This window comes from Oryx dammah, unplaced genomic scaffold (genome assembly GCF_014754425.2).
Source record: "Oryx dammah isolate SB20612 unplaced genomic scaffold, SCBI_Odam_1.1 HiC_scaffold_21, whole genome shotgun sequence".
Classification (NCBI taxonomy): domain Eukaryota; kingdom Metazoa; phylum Chordata; class Mammalia; order Artiodactyla; family Bovidae; genus Oryx; species Oryx dammah.
The window spans coordinates 20,756,092-20,774,860 of NW_024070205.1; the positions used below are offsets into that span (position 1 = coordinate 20,756,092).

At 37.1% G+C, this 18,769-nt stretch overlaps 1 protein-coding gene across 2 annotated transcripts in view; it reads right to left on the reverse strand.

Moving 5' to 3' along the window:
- Nucleotides 1-18,769, reverse strand: part of RALGPS2 (Ral GEF with PH domain and SH3 binding motif 2) — a 157,361-nt gene that overhangs the window by 101,975 nt on the left and 36,617 nt on the right. For both annotated transcript variants that reach the window (XM_040263899.1, XM_040263900.1), the window contains exons 2-4: nt 15,578-15,722; nt 10,046-10,150; nt 8,745-8,795 (exon numbers count right to left, since the gene is read on the reverse strand). In XM_040263899.1, the coding sequence (XP_040119833.1) occupies nt 8,745-8,795; nt 10,046-10,150; nt 15,578-15,634 (213 nt within the window). In that variant the 5' untranslated portion in view covers nt 15,635-15,722. The remainder of the gene's footprint in view (nt 1-8,744; nt 8,796-10,045; nt 10,151-15,577; nt 15,723-18,769) is intronic.

Below are 18,769 nucleotides of genomic sequence, written 5' to 3' on the forward strand. Positions count from 1 at the left end.
GGTGTGCTGTGGTTCATGGGGTCGCAAAGAGTTGGACACGACTGAGCAACTGAACTGAACTGAACAGAATAAACAATAAAGCACAGAACTTTCTTCTTTGAATGTAATACACGTCAGAGGACTTTCAGTCAGATCATGTTACTTCATAAACATTTGGGAACCTCTAAGAGAAGTAAACATCATCCAATGTAATGACTACAGTACAGATTTCAAGCACAGCTGCTAACGGAGAGAAAACCTGATTGCAAGAGACTGTTCTGTCATAACTCATTCTGTGCCAAGTAACGTAATACTCATTTTGAGGAGAAATCCCATTAGTGTAGTGAAAATGGCAATGTATTTCTTCAGAAGAAATACAAGTTTTATAGAGCATCCGAGAATTCATAATAGGAAAAAAACACAAAAATCCTATTAATAAACATGGAAAATTCCTCAGAATACAGTCATTGCTTCCTCAACATGAGAGAACTCACACTGGAGAGAAGCCCTGTAAATGTGTAACAGTCTTCTAAAGGAAAAAAAAAACAAACAAAACCATTCATGATCAAAAGAGAAACCATACTGGGACAACCTTTGTATATAAGAAATGTGCAAAAACTTTAATGAGAGTTAATGGCACCCCCTCCAGTACTCTTGCCTGGAAAATCCCATAGATGGAGGAGCCTGGTAGGCTGCAGTCCATGGGGTCACTAAGAATCGGATACAACTGAGTGACTTCACTTTCACTTTTCACTTTCATGCATTGGAGAAGGAAATGGCAACCCACTCCAGTGTTCCTGCCTGGAGAATCCCAGGGATGGGGGAGCGTGGTGGGCTGCCGTCTATGGGGTCGCACAGAGTCGGACACAACTGAAGTGACTTAGCAGCAACAGAGCCTCAACTAAATATCAGAAAATTCATTCTAGAAATTAATGAGTGTTTAACTTACGGTAAACTTTTGCCCTTAGTGAACGCTGAAGAATTCATACTAAGGAAGAAAATGTTGTGGATTATGGGCAGAGAGGAAAAAAACACTTCTGCTTCCACAGAACAAGTGTTACTTGATAAAAATTATTGTTGGACAGGGTAACAGACTTTTGTGAAAATAACTAAACATGGTAAACAATGGGAGATGATATGCTTGCAGGCTGTACAGAGTAAAGCCTTGGAATGGTCACTCAAATTCAAATATCAAATAAGTATCATTCAATCACTATAGACACCCCAGCAGACAAGTTGCTGCCTTGGTGGAATTTATGTTCCATTGAGACCCTCACCCTGCCCCCGCCACCTCAGTCTCTAAAAACTTGACTTCTGACCACCCCCAACACTTATCATCTCAAGACTTCTGCAGTTTTGGTCAAAATCCTATTTATTACTGACTGAAGCTACACTTAACTGAAGCTCTTACTCTGAAGTCACCACCCAAACTTATTCTACTTTCAGGAATCTTCAAAGACCTAAAGAGTATTTTAAAGGTCAAGTAGTCTAAAATCCTTTGTTTCACTTATCTAATTTTTTTTTTAACAAAGCCTAATGACATGAAATAGGTTATATTAGTGGCACACTCTATAAATGTCAAAACTGAAACAAAACTGCAAGTCTTCTGGCTCATGGCTTTTATGTTTTGCTACTATTTCTTGGAATTCAAAGGGCTTAAAAATAAATTTTAAAATAAGTGAAATTAAGTAATTGAGAATTTTCTGAGCTCCCACAGAAAGAGCTGTGAATGTTGGACCGATTAAAAAAAGAGAAAGCAAAATATATAACAATTTACCTCTCAAAGTGAAAGTGAAAGTCATTCCATTGTGTTCGACTCTTTGCAACCCCATATAGTCCATGGAATCCTCCAGGCCAGAATACTGGAGTGGGTATCCTTTCCAGGGGATCTTCCTAACCCAGGGATCGAATGGGGTCTCCTGCATTACAGGTGGATTCTTTACCAACTGAGCTATCGGGGAAGCCCATTTACACCCCCAACTGGTCTAATTTAAAGAATAACGAGAACAAAAAGACAGTGAGCAACTCTGATAGTTAAGAATTGTAAGGATGTATTAACAGAACTACTAGCTTTTTTCCTTCCTTGTAATCAGTGTAACTGCAGAGTCAGCAACCATACATCACTGTGTCTCCCTCCCATGCCTATCACTAAGGAATGGCTACTTATAAGAAGGAAGGGGAGAAGAATGAAAAGCCGGGTTTTGTGTGAGAGTAATCACCATGCACAGAAGCTTCCCAATTTGGCCTTGCTGCTTGGGCCAGGGGGCAAATGAAGATTCTTAGGATTTCTGTAGCACAAGCTATAGGAACACCAGGGCGAGGGATTTCTGTAGCACTAGCTACAGGGACGGAGAAGGCAATGGCAGCCCACTCCAGCACTCTTGCCTGGAAAATCCCATGGATGGAGGAGCCTGGTGGGCTGCAGTCCATGGGGTCGCTAAGGGTCGGACACGACAGAGCGACTTCACTTTCACTTTTCACTTTCATGCACTGGAGAAGAACATGGCAACCCACTCCAGTGTTCTTGCCTGGAGAATCCCAGGGACAGGAGAGCCTGGTGGGCTGGGACACGACCGAAGCGACTTGGCGGCAGCAGCTACAGGGACGTCAGGGCAGTGTCCACATAAAGGAGGATCCACCAGTAAATACAGGTAACAGACTGAGATGAAACCTGTCTCAGGTCCAACAAACATGTACAGGCGCTAGGGAAGGTTCATACTCTCCGAGCCAATGAGCTGCAGCCCTGTAAAAATACTGCGCTCTTTTAAAAAATTTCCTTCAGCATTGACAGGGAAGCACAGGGAAGCAGAAGGGGAGAAAAGTTATTTGGGAAATAAAATCAACTGGAGATACTAAAGAACAGAGGAAAGAGGACAGAGGGAGAAAAGAATGACTCGCAGGTTTCTGAATGGTACTAAAAATGGATAGACAGATGGTGCAAACCACTCAGACAGACAACTTTAAAACCAGAGCGAACATTTTTTCTGTGTAATTCTATTAAGTAGTTTGGAAAATTACTGAACTTTCCTTTAGCATTAAATTCTTTTCATTGGTAAACATGTTCTTCTCCCATTATTCTCTATTATAAAACAAAAAAACAAAGTGGCAAAATCTGTTCGTTTGTTCTTCTTCCTTCACTTTCAAGCCATTTCAAGTGCGACACAAGTTGGAGAAAAACCAGACTGAGCATTAAGTCTGACTCAGATCTGCTTACTTAAAGACCAGATTTCTTCAGCCAGTGTTTTACTGATGACTAAGGATAGTCTCTATATAATAAAAATTAATTTTTGACATCTCAAACATCAGGCCAATAGTTTTCAGTGGGAAACAAAAGGCTTGGAGTTTTTCTTTTTTTTCCTGAGCAATTCTGAGGTAGACAGTGCAGCAGACAGGCAGATAAACAGCTTTATTCTGAGAAAACAACTGGACTTTCTTTCTACAAGTCAAGAACAAGTTTAGGGACAAAAGTTTAAATAAATTCTGCATGATAAAAAAAGACTTGGGAATATAGAATTCCACAAACTGGTAAGAATGGCAATGATCTACTTAGGGAACAGAATTAATGTGAAATATATAAGTTGCAAGTAACTCAGAAATTGCCTCATTTGCAGAAAACTGAGACCTCTGTGGTTCAATCACCAACTTGCAAATCAAATCACTAAACCACATAGCTGGATTCAGAATCTATATTCTTTAAAACTCAAATTTAGAACATTTTATTTCAGAAAATGTGAATAAATCATCACCTGAAATAGTTACACGTGGATATATACACAGAATACTGAGTTTAGACTAAAACAGTTTTAGTGTAACTAACGATCTTTTAAATAGTTTCATTTTATATATTATATATATAGTTTTTAAAGCTTTATATAAAATTATAGATACTTGAACATTGGTATAATGGACAGAAACATGAAGATAAATTTATTTGTTCAGTGATAACCACTGTTTTTTCATATCTGAAGTTAAATCTGGATTTCACTAAAATAATTCATTGGTAGTCAAGTTAATATTCTGACTACATAGTAAGAAAGACTTCATTTTATGCTAATAAATGAGACTAATACATTAGACTGGACAACATCATGACTTAAAAAATCTTTTGTTAAAGTTATCAATAGCAAGAGTTTTACATAATAAACAAATAATATCTGTACAAACAATATGGAAAACAATTTGGCAGTATTTAATAAACTTAAGGATGTTAATGTGCTACAACTCAGTAGTTAACGCACTAGAGTATAAACACGGATGCTGGTCAACAATGTTGGACATAAGTAGACAAAAAAGAAAATCACAGGATACCATACATAAAAAATCTGAAACCCACAAAAGCAAATATTGTTAAGAGAGAACATACACTTATAGAAAATCGATAACTAAATGCACAGGAATAATACAGATCAATGATCAATACTGGATAGTGGTTCCTCTGGTGGGAGGAGAGAAGACAGGTGAATATGGAAGGACGCAGAGTGGCTTCAACAGTACTGGGCTAGGTAGGTACACAGAATTTCATCTTGTTACGCTTCACATCTTATTACATGTCTTAAATATCCCAGGATAAATCAGAAGACATTTTTCTGCCAGGTGACAAAGTCCTATTGATGCTGCCAGAGTTAACGTAATCTTGAAGATTCTATGAGATGGATACATGACAAGAATATTTTCGTGCTACACTGCTCCTTCCAAGAGTTACTGCTTCAATTTTGGAAAAACAAACAAACAACATTCTCTCATTGGACAAACACTTACTAAACACTGTTCATTTTCTCATTCTAAATATTGAGTTCCCACTACATGCCAGATAAAATAGTAAAAGTATCTGTCCTAAGTATCCTCATGTAGCTTAAAACCTAGTGGAAGTAGCAAGCAATAAACATATAAGCCCAGGATTAACATCACTTTACACCGGATCACTCCTTCCTTCTTAAAAATATGTCCTTCACTTGGTTCACTGAATTTCACACTAACCTAATTTTCCTCCTAAATCATAGGGTGCTCCATCTCAATTTCTCTTGCTAGCTCCTCCTCAACACTAAATAGGTTCCGTCTTTTCTCCAAGTATATTCACTCTTGGTAATTTCACCCACGCTTTAAATCTCTCTACACTGACAACTCTCAAACTTACATTTCCAGCTTGAACTGGTGGGGGTGGTGGTGGTGGAATATATATAGAGATATAGATATATAGATATATAAAATACAGTATATATTACCTAACTCAACATTCTCTTTGGCTGTCCAACACACATGTAAAACTAAACATGTCCAAAGCCAAACTCAAGCTCTTCCTTCAAAATCTGCTCCCCTGGCCTTTTTCCACAGACTACACTGCATATTCTGTTCTCTATAAATGGCAGTCCCAGGAGCTATGAACACAATACTAACCATTTTCCATCTCAAAGGCTATGGAAGAAATCAGGTGTCAGGTCAGAAATCTTGCCATCATCCTTGACTCCTCTTTAGCATACAGTGCCTGACAACTTCTCACCACCACCCCCCTTCACACCCTGACCCAAGTCACCTTCCTCGCTCACCTGGTCTCCTCGATTCAGTCCTGGGTACCTGCTCCTCCCCACCCCCATGCTTGCTTCCCCACACACCCTGGTCAGTAGTCAGGAAGAGCTACTTAAAACCCACATCAGAAAATGTCACTCATTTGCTCAAAACCCCTCCATAGCTTCTGATCTTTTACAGAGTAATGGTTCTCCAGGTCCCATGCCATCTGGCCCTCTCACCTTCTACTAGACTCCCACACTTACTCACTGAGCTCACTGGCCTTTGCCCTGGGCTTCACACCTCACTCCAGTAATCTTTTCCCTTATGTGAGCATAATAAATAGTTTACAGTGGGCAGATGCATAATAAATGTTAGTCTAATTCTTTCTAAAAAATGTTTTCCTTGATTTTTTCTTGTCTCTAAGATACAACACATAGTCACATTATAAAGTCACAAAATAAAGGTATAAGGAAAAGTATTCAGGGCCATTGTAGACTTGTATATACTACCCCAAATACAATATATTTTGTTCCCAAAAGAACTAAGAAAGAAACTTATGGCACCATATATCGGCACTGTTCTGTCTGCCTGGAACACTCTCCCCGACAAACAGTTGCATGGCCTGCTCTCTCATCTTGTTCAGGTCCTTCTCAGATGGCACCTTTGCAGTGAAGCCTTTCTGATCACCGTACGCAAAAATCACAGCTCTCACGGCCCTCACGCCCTGTCCTCTTCTGGCTGGCTGATACTTTCCATGACACACTACTAGCTAACTTTACTCAAATGTAAGATGCACAAGGGCAGGAATTTTGGTCTCTTCACTGCTATAAACCAGCATCCGACATAGAACAGACACTCAGTAAATACTTATTGAATCACAATCCATAAATGTAAAACTGTAACTGACAAGTCCAGTGAAGTAGTAGGAAGTTCTGGGAGAGCCTGTATGAAGAGAAAAAAGCTCATCTGAGAAAGTCAAACTTGACTTGAGAAGTGAAGGATGATTAGGAGTTAACTAGGATGCACACAGGCTCAGTGGTGAGAGGGTTGCTAAAAGGCCACTGTAGCTAGACCAGAAAGAGGTAGAAAAGGTAGAAGATGAGGTTGGAGTAGGTAGGAAGAGGAAAGCTTAGAAGAGATTTGTAGACAATATTGGGACAATGTGTCTTTATGTTCAGAGCGACAGGAAGCCACTGAAGCATTCTTAGCAGAAGAATCATGAAAGCAGATTTACATGTTGAAAGATGATCTTGGGTAGAGAAAGTTTAGAAGGGTCAGGATGGATGTGGACAGATCAGGTAAGAGGGCAATGCAACAATTCAGATGAGTTACCACACTATTTGATTAGGGTATTCAGAGTAGAGACAGAATGGATAAATAAGAGATTTAGGCTAAAAAAAAAAAAATCAACAGGATCAGTGTTAAATCAGATCAGGAAGTGGGGGTCAAGGGAATTTTTAAGGTTCACTTCTAGGAAGTTCACAAAAATCCCCATTGACTTGAAGCTTATGTCTGTAAGTGGTCACTGCTAGATCTTCAGTGTTCAACCCCTTGCCACAAATGGCTATGGAGCACCTGCAATGTGGCAAGACTTGCTGTAATTGTACAATATACACTGAATCTCAAAGTCTTAGCACAGAAAAAAGAGTAAAAATCTCAATAATTTTTATACTGATTACAGGTTGAAGTGATAATATTTTGGATGCTGCAGTTAAATACAATTATTGAAATTAATTTTACTTGTTTCTTTTTATTTTGTAGAAAATGTAAAGTTATATAAATGGTTCACATATTTCTATTGGATGGCACTAATCTTGTCTGAAACTTCTAGATATATAGTAATTACAGTTTATTCAAAAGGGAAAAAAAATAAGTCTAAAGAGAAGAGGTAGCGCTAGCGGTAAAGAACCCACCTGCCAATGCAGGAGACATAAAAGACATGGGTTCAGTCCCTGGGTTGGGAAGATTCCCTGATGGAGGGCATGGCAACCCACTCCAGTATCCTTGCCTGGAGAATCCCATGGACAGAGGAGCCTGGTGGGCAACTGTCCATAGGGTCACAGATGGTTACACATGGCTGAAGGGCCTGAGCATGCACAAAAAGAGAAGATGACTGAGCTTTAGGACAAACTGCTGCACTTTTTATGAAGAATTTAGTTTGCTTTGTTCAAGGATGTGAGGAAATGAATATTCCAGTTACTATTATTTAAACACAAAAGCCATTTTTCTGTTCGTGTCTTCTTTATAGACTAGATTGTTATGCTTCCTCTGTTGCTAAACTAATGGTTTCAGAGTGCCCTCCATCCATGGTATAGGGAGAAAGGGAAAAAAAAAATTGTAGATATAACAAAAACTCAGAGGTCATTTAGGCCCACGCTTTCATTTTGTAAGTGACAAACTTGAGATATTCAGACATTAAGTGACTTGAAATACACAGGACGGTCTATGGCACTGAAGATACAGACGTTTTCTCTAACAGCTATGTTATAGTTGCCCTGAAAATACTATAACAAATTCACTATATTTTGTTCTGAAAGAACTAAAAATATATCTGTCTTAAGGTACTGAATATATCAGTATTATCTATGACTTAGTTTGGGGATACAAAGTCATATGTATATTCTTACCTGATAAGAGTGGAAAAAGCATCAATTTGTAGAGTCTGAAAACCAGTTCTAATACTAAGCTGTAGTCAGGGACAACTGTCATGCTGTTTTCTCATCAGTAAAATAGATGCTACCATATTCAGGTTGTGATAACGATAGGAACATACATACACACACAGTGTAATAAACAGCTTACAGTGGGTAGATGCATAATAGTCTCCTTCTTCTTAATAAAACAAAAAATGCCTTCCTTCTCTCTCTTCTTGCTGAAGTGTCAACACACAGTCATATTATAAAATCATAAATTAAGGTACAAGGGAAATGATTACTAAAGTGAGCTGTGAAACCCAGTAGCTTACTCCCATTATCCCATTAAAAAGATTCAAAGCCTCAGGTAGATCATCCAACCTGCCTAAGTCTATGCCCCCTTCAGTAAAGTGATGAAGCCAAAGCAACCAAAATGACTCAGTCTCATCTATGACTCAACAGTGTATAGCTATGAATGCCACGAGTTTCCAAAGCCTGAATAATGCCAAAAGTGTTAAACATTTAAAAATTAAAATGAAGTGTAATTTTTCATTTCTAAAACTTCTCAATTTGAGATATAATTCACCATTTTGCATATTTTAAAGGGAAGTTCTTAAAACTACTCACATCCGGTTGAATGGCTTTAAATACTGGAACATCCATTAGTGTTATCTGACCCTGAAATAAAAAGTAAAAAATTTTTAGAATTTCTTTGGAATGCCATAATATGACATATATCTGAAATTAAAATTATTAGTCTGTACTCAAATCTTTAGTAGAAAAAAGTCCCAATTTTATAAGGGCTTAAAAAATGAAAATTTAGTCCTTATATCATAAAATAAAATTATTTCTATTTATCTCATGCCTTTTTATATTTTCCTGTGAGACAAGTGAGGTAAAGTTACAAAATAAACAAATAATTTTAAAAGCTTGAACATGGTCATACATTGTGTGTGTTAGCTATTCAGTAGTGTCTGACTCTTTTTGACCCTAAGGACTGTAGCCCAACAGGCTCCTCTGTTCATGGGATTTCCCAGGCAAGAATACTGGAGTGGGTTGCCATTCCCTTCTCCAGGGGATCTTCCCGACCCAGGGACTGAACATGAGTCTCCTGTATTGCAGGCAGATTCTTTACCATCTGAGCCACCAAGGAAGCCCAAATACATACACTAAATCAAAATAAAAAACAAAAATTGGATCTACTGGTTTATAAAGCAGTGGTGTTGCTGTGACTATTAAATCATATCTACTCAAACAGTAATATAAAATGTAATAATCATACAAAGGTATTTTTTCCCAATTTATACAAAGTAACTGACTCTACACTAGTGGCAACTCATATCGAAGGTCTTCACGTGATTATGGACCTCTCTTGTGACTACAGATATAAAACAAAATCTAGCCATATACTAAAGTTTATTCCTGGAATGTAAGAGTAGCTCAATATCAGGAAATCAGTATATTCTGCTAACAAGCTAAAGGAAAAAGATAACATAAATAAATGAACACTTGTCTGTTAAGAATTAAGTTTTTCTAGGTATCCTTGATGGAAATGCAATAATGCCTTCAACTTTAATTTTTTAATTGACGTAAAAGTACTTCTTTCCTACCTATGTCAGTAAAGTACATTTAGCTTGAGGTGGAGGTGTAGGTAGAGATGAAAGCAATTATCATAAAGGTAAATACTATTACTTACCAAGTTGATAGTGTAACCTACAAAGCTTCTCTACAAGTATCATTTTTTTTTTCACCTTCCCCATTTCATCCCTCTGCTTGCTCCACTGTTGTGCTACTTTCCCCATTGATTCCCAAACCCAGTTTTGCTTTTTTTTTTTTAAACATCTCTGTTGGGCCTACAAATTCTAATTGAATAATACCAGTATGTAAATTATGTGCAAAAACTGGAGAACAAGAGGTGGAAGACTTACCGCATATTCTTCTGGTGTAACCTTAAGGACATCAAATACCACAGCATCAAAACTTTTCTTCAGTTCAGAACCTTTGTCACTTAATGATTCAGAACTGCTACTTTTCTGTTAAATTAAAAAAAAAAAAACGAAGCCACTGAAAAACTGTCTTGCAGTCAACATCATGGAAACTAGACTGGCTTTACAAACTGAGGAAGCTAAGAATACTGAGTTAACAAATTGGAGAAAAGTTAGTCGGAACAGACTGCTTAGTTGGAAGAGCACTAGAAAAAGGGTCGGGCAATGTAAAATTTAACCTCAGTCAGTCAGTTCAGTCTCTCAGTTGTGTCCTACTCTTTGTGACCCCATGGACTGAAGCATGCCAGGCTTCCCTGTCCATCACCAACATCCAGAGCTTATTCAAACTCATGTCCATTGAGTTGGTGATGCCATCCAACCACCTCATCCTCTGTTGTTCCCTTCTCCTCCTGCCTTCAGTCTTTCCCAGCATCAGGGTCTTTTCAAATGAGTCAGTTCCTAAATTTAACCTCAACTTTAGATTTTTATGTTTGCGAGTAAGTCATTTTCCTATATGTCAGTTTCCTCACCCAGACCTCCTATCATTTCCAATAGAAATGAAAGATTTTAGCAAGTTCACTGATTTTCAAATGAGATTTTAAAAAAAGGCAGGGGGGAGGATACGCTCATCTATAATTTTTAAAACTAATGTTTATTAAGAAAAAGAAATTATTTTCCTAACATAACAGGAGAACATTTAAAATTCCATTAACTAAATAACCCAGTCTTATCCGTCAGGTGAATGTCTGTCTGTGATAGTACAATTGATACTGCCCTTCCTATTACAGTACAAATTTAAGTATTTTCTGCTTTAAGGTTACTGCTTAATTTTAATTTGTTGTTGCCATATGCAGAACAAAAGGTGGCTTTTCGCTCTGAAGACCTTATTTCTGTTAAATTTCCACTTCATCTGTACTACAAAATAAATATGCATTTTGCAAATCATTGACTGAAATAAAAGAAAAAGCACCGTAAGAACATTCAGATCACGTTCTGTTAAATGGTGGTAGAATTTCAGGCTACAGTCAATGGCACAAAAAATTAACCAAAGTTTCAATTACAGAGGTATAATATGTATATCAAGCTAACAGCTATTATACATCAGTTTTGAGCACTTGTCATTATGTTTCATTTTTACTTTTTCCTTCCCTTTCAGTTCAGTTCAGTCGCTCAGTCCTGTCAGACTCTGCTACCCTTTCAGTAGCAACTAAATATCGAAATCATTACAAAGGAAGGGATTTCTCACTAATTTTGGGAAATTCTGCACCATTATTACTTAAAATATTTCTTCTGCTCCTTCCTCTTTCTCCTCCTCTGATGTTCCATTATGTGTACACTACACCTTTTGTCACTGGCCTCACCATTCTTGAATATTGAGTTCCGTTTTCCTCATTCGATTTTTCTCACTGCACTTCAGCTTGGGAAGAGTTTACTGACATGTCTTCAGGTTCACTGATTCTTTCCTTAGGTGTCTGCTGGTAATCAGTCTACTGGTGAGTCAAGCAAAGTCATCTTCATTTCTGGTACAACGTTTTTGATTTCCAGCATTTCCTTTTGATTCTTAGAGTTTCAATATTCCTGCTTATATTACCCATCTATTCCTGCATGTTGTCCATTTTTTTCCGTTAGAGCTCTTAACATTACTAATCATAGTTATTTTAATTCCCAGCCTGTTAATTCCAAAATCTCTTGCCATATCTGGAGTTTCTTACTGCATTGTTTGCTTTACTTCTTCAATTTAAGTTTTTCTGGTTACCTTTCAGCATGTCTTAAAATTTGTTGAAAGTCAGATGTGACTTAGTGGGTAACAGAAATGGAGGTAAACAGGCCTTTAGTGTAAGAGTTTATGTTTATCTAGATAGGAGTTATGTTGTTTACTATTTGTTGTGGCTAGAGGTGTCTTCACTTTCCTGTAGTGTCCTTGTTTTTCTCTCTGGGTTTCCCTAGAAACTCCTTAGATAAGATATGTGCCTTGCAGTTCTTTAGGCTGTGATCCTTTATTATCATACAGGAACCCTGCTGCTGTGGTGGTAAGGTACGGGAAGTAGGAAGAGGAGATATGTTCCACCGCCCTACAGCCTGTTACTTTGGTGAGCCTGTGTTGGGCTGTGACCTTAGGTGATTCTCAGTACCCCCAGACTCCCCTTAGAAAGTAAGACAGGAAGGCTGGAGGGCTCGGAATTGGGTGTTTCTCTTTCCCCAGGTAGGTTAGGATCTGGTAGTCTCCCCTGAGGACAGGTGGAGAAAAGAACATGCTGGGCATATCTCAGGATGATTACCTCCCCCTAGTATATTCAAAATGGTTACTTCCCCTCCTCCAGCTGGAAGTATGAGGAATTTTTCTATGATCTTCACTGTGAAAGTTTGGTGGAGCTCCTGGAGGTAAAATTCACAAAAGTGGGGTGGGAGGCCTAAAACTAAGCCCCCAGGAGATGTTAACTCTCAAGCTAGTCCACACAGAGCCTCTAGCAGCTTGTCAACTACAGTAAGTGTCCCTGCCCTTTCCTGACTCCAGTGATTTCTGCTCTTGGTAAACAGTGATTCTCTCTATTTGCTTCTCTCTCCAGTTCTCAGGGCACCACTTGTCAATTTGCTCTGTGACATCAGTTCTCCAACAGAGCAGGTTTTCAGATTCTCCAGCTTTTTTCAAGCTGTGAGGACAGGAGTCATGAATTCCAAGCTCTTTATGTGTCTGAGCAGAAACCCAAAGTCTAATAAACGGATTTCATATATTTATCTTATTTCATGTGTTTGCTCTCTGTAACTGTGACTAGCTTACAATATGTCAACAATGTTATTTTATATTCCAAGACTAACACAGAAATTTATTCATGTCAATAATTCAAACAGACATCAGTTAAACAGTATATACTAATCCAGTAACTACCAAATAATAAGTATATTCTGTTAGGTAAAGACATTCATTTTAAATATAACTTGGCAATTTTCTCCAAGTTTCTAACTCATTCAAAAGAAGTGAGCAGATCATAATGGCAGTCTTAATGCTTATCAAAACGAATAATCATTTTCCTCCTTTTCTTCTTACAAACCATTAGCAGGGGCTTTAAAAATTATGAGTGATGTGCTTCTGCTTGCTTCCCCACTGGTGACAAACAGGCTGGTATTGATAACAAGCTAAGCAGTACTGAGACATAATGTACACTAAGTTCACAGTAGTCATTCTTTATCCACTGAAAGACCAAAAAACTATTGACACTTCTAAATGTATGAAAAAAGTTCACCACCCCTCTACTGATACCAGATGCTTAAGCACAGGTTAGGTCTAAAAGGTAAAGATAGAAGGGTAAGGGTGCCGCATTTCTGAGAAGCTTGCATTTTGATATGTTAATACATCTTTATTTTAGCAGAAAGTAGAAAAATATGTATTTTTAATTTTATTTTCTTGACATAGCAGGAAGACAATTTAAAAGGCAGACTTTCTACCCTTACTTCTCACATACTGAATTATACTACTCTGAGGTCTCATGGAATTCATCTACTTTTAGAAAAGCCAACATAATTTTTTTATACAAGTGAAATGATCTGTTTTATTTAACAAACAATTCTGTACTGTTTCCTATAATATTATCTCATATATTTCAGGACACAAAGTCATAAATATACCATCATATACCCACATACATTTAACAAAGTTAAGAAATATGATTATAAAGATACCAAGTAAATATACATGCAATACAGACATATTTACAAATATATTTAATCTATTCCTCAAGGAGAAATAAAAGCTATATACAAACTTATGGAAAAAATGATTAAAAAAAATTTTTTTTTTAAGTAATAGCTTCAGAAAGAAGAAAGCTCCTGTTTAGGGAATCAGGAGAAAACTTTCATAAAAGCACAGCATTTAAAATAGAAAAAGCTGAGGGTTTAAACATCAGCAAGATGTAGTATTCTTTCATTAGAATATAAATTTCAAGTAGAGAATCAGTGGTAGTTAAATCCATTAGAAAGAAAATTTAAGCCCATTTTGAGAAAAGTCCTAAATGCAGGGCTGAATGTCATGGGTATTTAGTTAGTAGGTAACAAGGAACCACAGACAGTTTGGGAATACAATAAAGTATAACAACTGTATTTTAAGAATATTAAAATTGAGTTATAGTCAAATGGACCAAAAACAGCAGAGAACAGAAGTGCAAGATCAAAATAAAAGGCCTCTACAATATTCTAGACAAGAAATAATAACTGACCAAACCAAGATGCTTCTAGTAGAAACAAGGAGAACAGGACTGGCTCTCAGAGATAAGCTGTGGTGGCCAGGCTCTAAGCCAGCTGCCAGGCATTCTCTATCTCTTGGTGGTCACTGGCCTGTGTGATCCTCTCCACTAGAGTACGGGCAGGACCCAAGATGTTACTCGATGATTACATTACAGAGGATTCCAATTTATGTTCTGCTCGTGGACTCTCCCTGTTGTGATGTGAAAATGGTTGTGCTGAGCAAAGGAGGAGCAGGTTAATGCAAAATCTATAGAACTGAACTTAGATGCTAAGGAAATAGTGATGTTACTGATGGAAGTTACTGATGGAAGTCAGAGAAGGGGAGTGAGCTATTTTTTTTACAAGTAGTAGAGCAGAAAAGAAACAAGTAAACTGATTTTGTTCGTATTGTAAGTAAAATGCCTGGTCCATCATAAATGCTTAATAAAATTTGTAACAGAAGCCAGAGCTAAAAATATGGAAATAATCTACATAGGAAAAATAACTGAAACTGCTGACTGAGAATTCTCTAACAACAGCAAGGCCTACGTAAATTGGCATGGGCAAAATGAAGCTGAAATTACCAAGGAACTCTGAAGTCAAGGTGTAAAAGTATCAAACATTTTTTTCTCATCCTCTATGGTAAGGATGAAATAAAGGGGAAATACAGAAGCTAGATGCTGAAAGTATTAAGGAAAGCAGGCAAGTACCCTAGATTTATAGACAAAGCAAAAAAAGGGGGGGAGTGCGGCAAAAATAAAATCATAATCCATTAACCAGAGATGAGCATCTAGTTCAGTCTTCATCTCCATCTCCAAAAGTCTGAGCTACATCACCAGAAGAGCCCTTTCAGCACTGCAGCCTAACGGTTCTCCAGGCTCCTTCAGCAGGCTTGGAACCAAGGGATCTGAGTGTCAACATGGCCATTCTTTGCCCCACTTGTTCTACTGCTCTCAAGGTTCATATAATGTGAAAATACCTTAAGAAGAAATCCTGCCCATCCTTCAAAACTAAAACTACAAAAGGGTTTTAAGTAATCATTATCTGTCAATTATATTAAGTAGGTAGGGATTAACTCCTAAAATGTATAATGAATACATGGATGGTACAATTAAAATAGCTTTTTAAAAAACTGAAAAGCCTGTAACCCTTTTCTCAAGCTATGATTTAAAATCTGTAACCAACCATAATGCTTAAAACAAAAAAAAAAGAATGCCAGGCAAGAAATTTCACAACTAAACTTCTTAAATGTCTTACCTCAGAAGCAGTCGCAGCAATATTAACATTGCTTGCCTGCCCGTTCATTAGGTCCATGCTTCCCACAACATCAGTCCCTGACGCTATTTAATAGCAACAGAAAGCTGACTGCTTCACGTCCAAGGCCACAAATACATTATTATTCCTGCAAAAAAATAAACAGAAAACTTTTAACTGTGCGTCTTATTGGAAGTTTAAGAAAACAAATCCATAACTCTCACTATGCCCCCAAATAAAATACTTCCAGTTTACCAAATTCTGTTTTTCATTTCAGTTAAATCAGTAAATCCAGTTTGAGGACAATCCTATTATGCTACTTTCAACACATATGTTCAATACATGCTACTGTTATGTTCTTTATTTGCAAAACAAACATATAACTTTTCATTTATTGTTAGAAAAAAAATTTAAGTGTTTGCTTTAAGAAAATAAAAAGTGTAAAAAAAATCTTGCAAAGTAACACATGGCCTAACAAAATAATGTCTTAGAGATCTAAATGACATCCCTAAATCAACCATACTGAGTAAGTTTAGCATTGCTGAAAGTCTACAGTTACAAAGTTTACAAGTTGATAGTTGACACAGATATCACAAATAATTAAAAACAAATTATTATTTATAAAGATATCACGTTATAAAAATAACACAATATATGACATATATATTTATTTGTATAGGGCTTTAAAGCTTACTGAATAGCCTCAATCCATTATCTCACTGATCTTCACAATGACCATAAGGCTAATTAAGGAGGATTTCATTACAGTCATAACACAAACACTGTCTCTGAGGACACAGGCTGGTAAATAAGGAGTCAAGAATAAAATTTAAGCCATCTGAAATTCTTGTCAAATATTTTTTCCACATTACCATATTTTTTCTACTTTACTGAAACTCAAAATGTTTACTTGTGATTCTAATCCCTTTCCACAAAGAAATTGCCTCCTCGATGGGTATATTGGTAACTATCTATCTCGGAGGCAATTTCTTCCTCTAAACAGAGTAAGGCCCCTTTCAAACTTTAAATTTCTATGATATTTTCCAGAAGAGAAATGATAAGTGTCTATCAATTAGGTATTTAAAACTGTATCTATTTTTACTGAAGTATAATTGACTTACATTATTAGTTTCAGCTATACAACATAGGGATTTGATATTTTTACACATTACAATGACCATCACAATAAGGCTCGTAACCATCTGTCACCACACAGAGTTATTAACAATATTACTGACTACATTCCCTATGCTGTACATTATAAAATTATACCCACTTAACAACCGGAGCTTGAAATACTAATTCGCTTGAAATGCTAAGTTTCTTCTCTCTGGAAAAGCAATGTATGGCAGTGATTTAGAAGCACAAACTACAGGACAAAACTGCCTAAGTTTAAACCGAGTGAACTGTTTACCTTTTCTGTACCCAATCTCCTTACATATAAAACAGAGATAGAAGTACCTACTTCACAGAGTGGTGATGAGAGATTAATACATGCAAAGCACCTAAAACAGTGCTGACACACGTGAAGAGTGCTGTTATAATAATGCACATTCTGCCTACTTGCTACTGAATCCACACGAAGCTTAAAATCAAGAGAATCTTCTAATTAAAAAAAAAAAAATCTTAGGAATATACCTCCAACAAAACACTTGTTGGTGGGCATCAGCAATATCCTGATGGCAGAAACAATGAATGAGAATGCCTAAAATATGTTTTCCAGATGTAGCAAAAACACGCTGCTGGTTTTCAAATGCTTAAAAATTTTTACTAATGGTAGCAGGTTTCAGTCACATCCTAAATTTATCTTCATTTCTTCAGATATATCCTAAGTACCTGATAAGAGCAAAACACTGTGATAGAATTTTTTTAATTAGAAATATATATCATTGGAACAATGATTTTTAAAATAATCATTTGGAAAACCAATGTGAAAAGGAATAGAGCACATAAATACTTTAATGTCCTCCAATCTACAGTATTTCATTTTATAAACTTTGTTTATTCTTAAGAATCTTACTAAGAATCATTTATATTTATGCTACTATGAAAAATGAACTTGATAATCCGAATTCTTTCTGAAGGCAATATTCAGTTTGCAATGAAATGTTTTCAAACAATTTTAACTTCATTCCACATTCTGCAGCTGATTAATTTAGATATGAGTTCATAGATCAAGAGTGCCCCCTAGTGTTAAGAAAAATTCATCAAATCGTTAAAAGAAATGTATCCTTAGTCTAACTTACATATCAAATAAATAAATTTTATGGTTAATATTCGGAGAAGGAAATGGCAACCCACTCCAGTACTCTTGCCTAGAGAATCCTGTAGACAGAGGAGCCTGGTAGGCTGCCATCTATGGGGTCGCACAGAGTCGGACATGTCTGAAGCAACTTAGCAGCAGCAGCAGCATGGTTAATATTTACTAAAAAGCAGGTAATATACATACCGGCATAATGGCAATCAAATAATCAGTGCACACAATAATACACACATTTAAATGAATACAGGACTTCCTTGATGGTTCAGTGGTTAAGAATCTGCCTGCCAGAGCAGGGGACATGGGTTCGATCCCCAGTCTCGGAAGGTTCCACATGGTGTGGGGCAACTAAGCCTGTGCGCCATGACAAGAGAAGCCACTGCAACGAGAAGCCCAAGCATTCACAGCTAGAGAGTAGCCCCCACTCACCACAACTGGAGAAGAGCCTAAGCGCAGCAACGATGAGCTGGCGCAGCTGTGGTTTTTTTTTTTTAAAAAAGGAATGTTTCTATTTCTAGCAACATGGCTAAAAAACGACAACAAGGGATATTTAGAGATGGGGGCTTGGACTCTGACACCAGCTGAACAGAAAAAGCAACCAAGAGATGAGGACTGAGACACACACACTATCCTCTCTACCCCATCCAAACACAATTTTAACTAGAATAAAACCAGAGAGACTGATAGTCTACCCAATCAGTGATAAGATGGATTATTAAAAAATTCTGGTACAGAAAGAGAAGTACCTGTATGTCTTTGCCTGGGCTTTAATATGGTGGCTGGAGGAGGGTGCCTATGAAATGAAAATTTGTTATCCTAGGCATGCTCCAGCATAAACACAGCAATTGAATTTATACTACCAGCAAGGTCCAAGACCTTCAAGATGAGATATTCACATAAAATAAGTAAACAAGCGAATGAGGCTCCTGGAACCC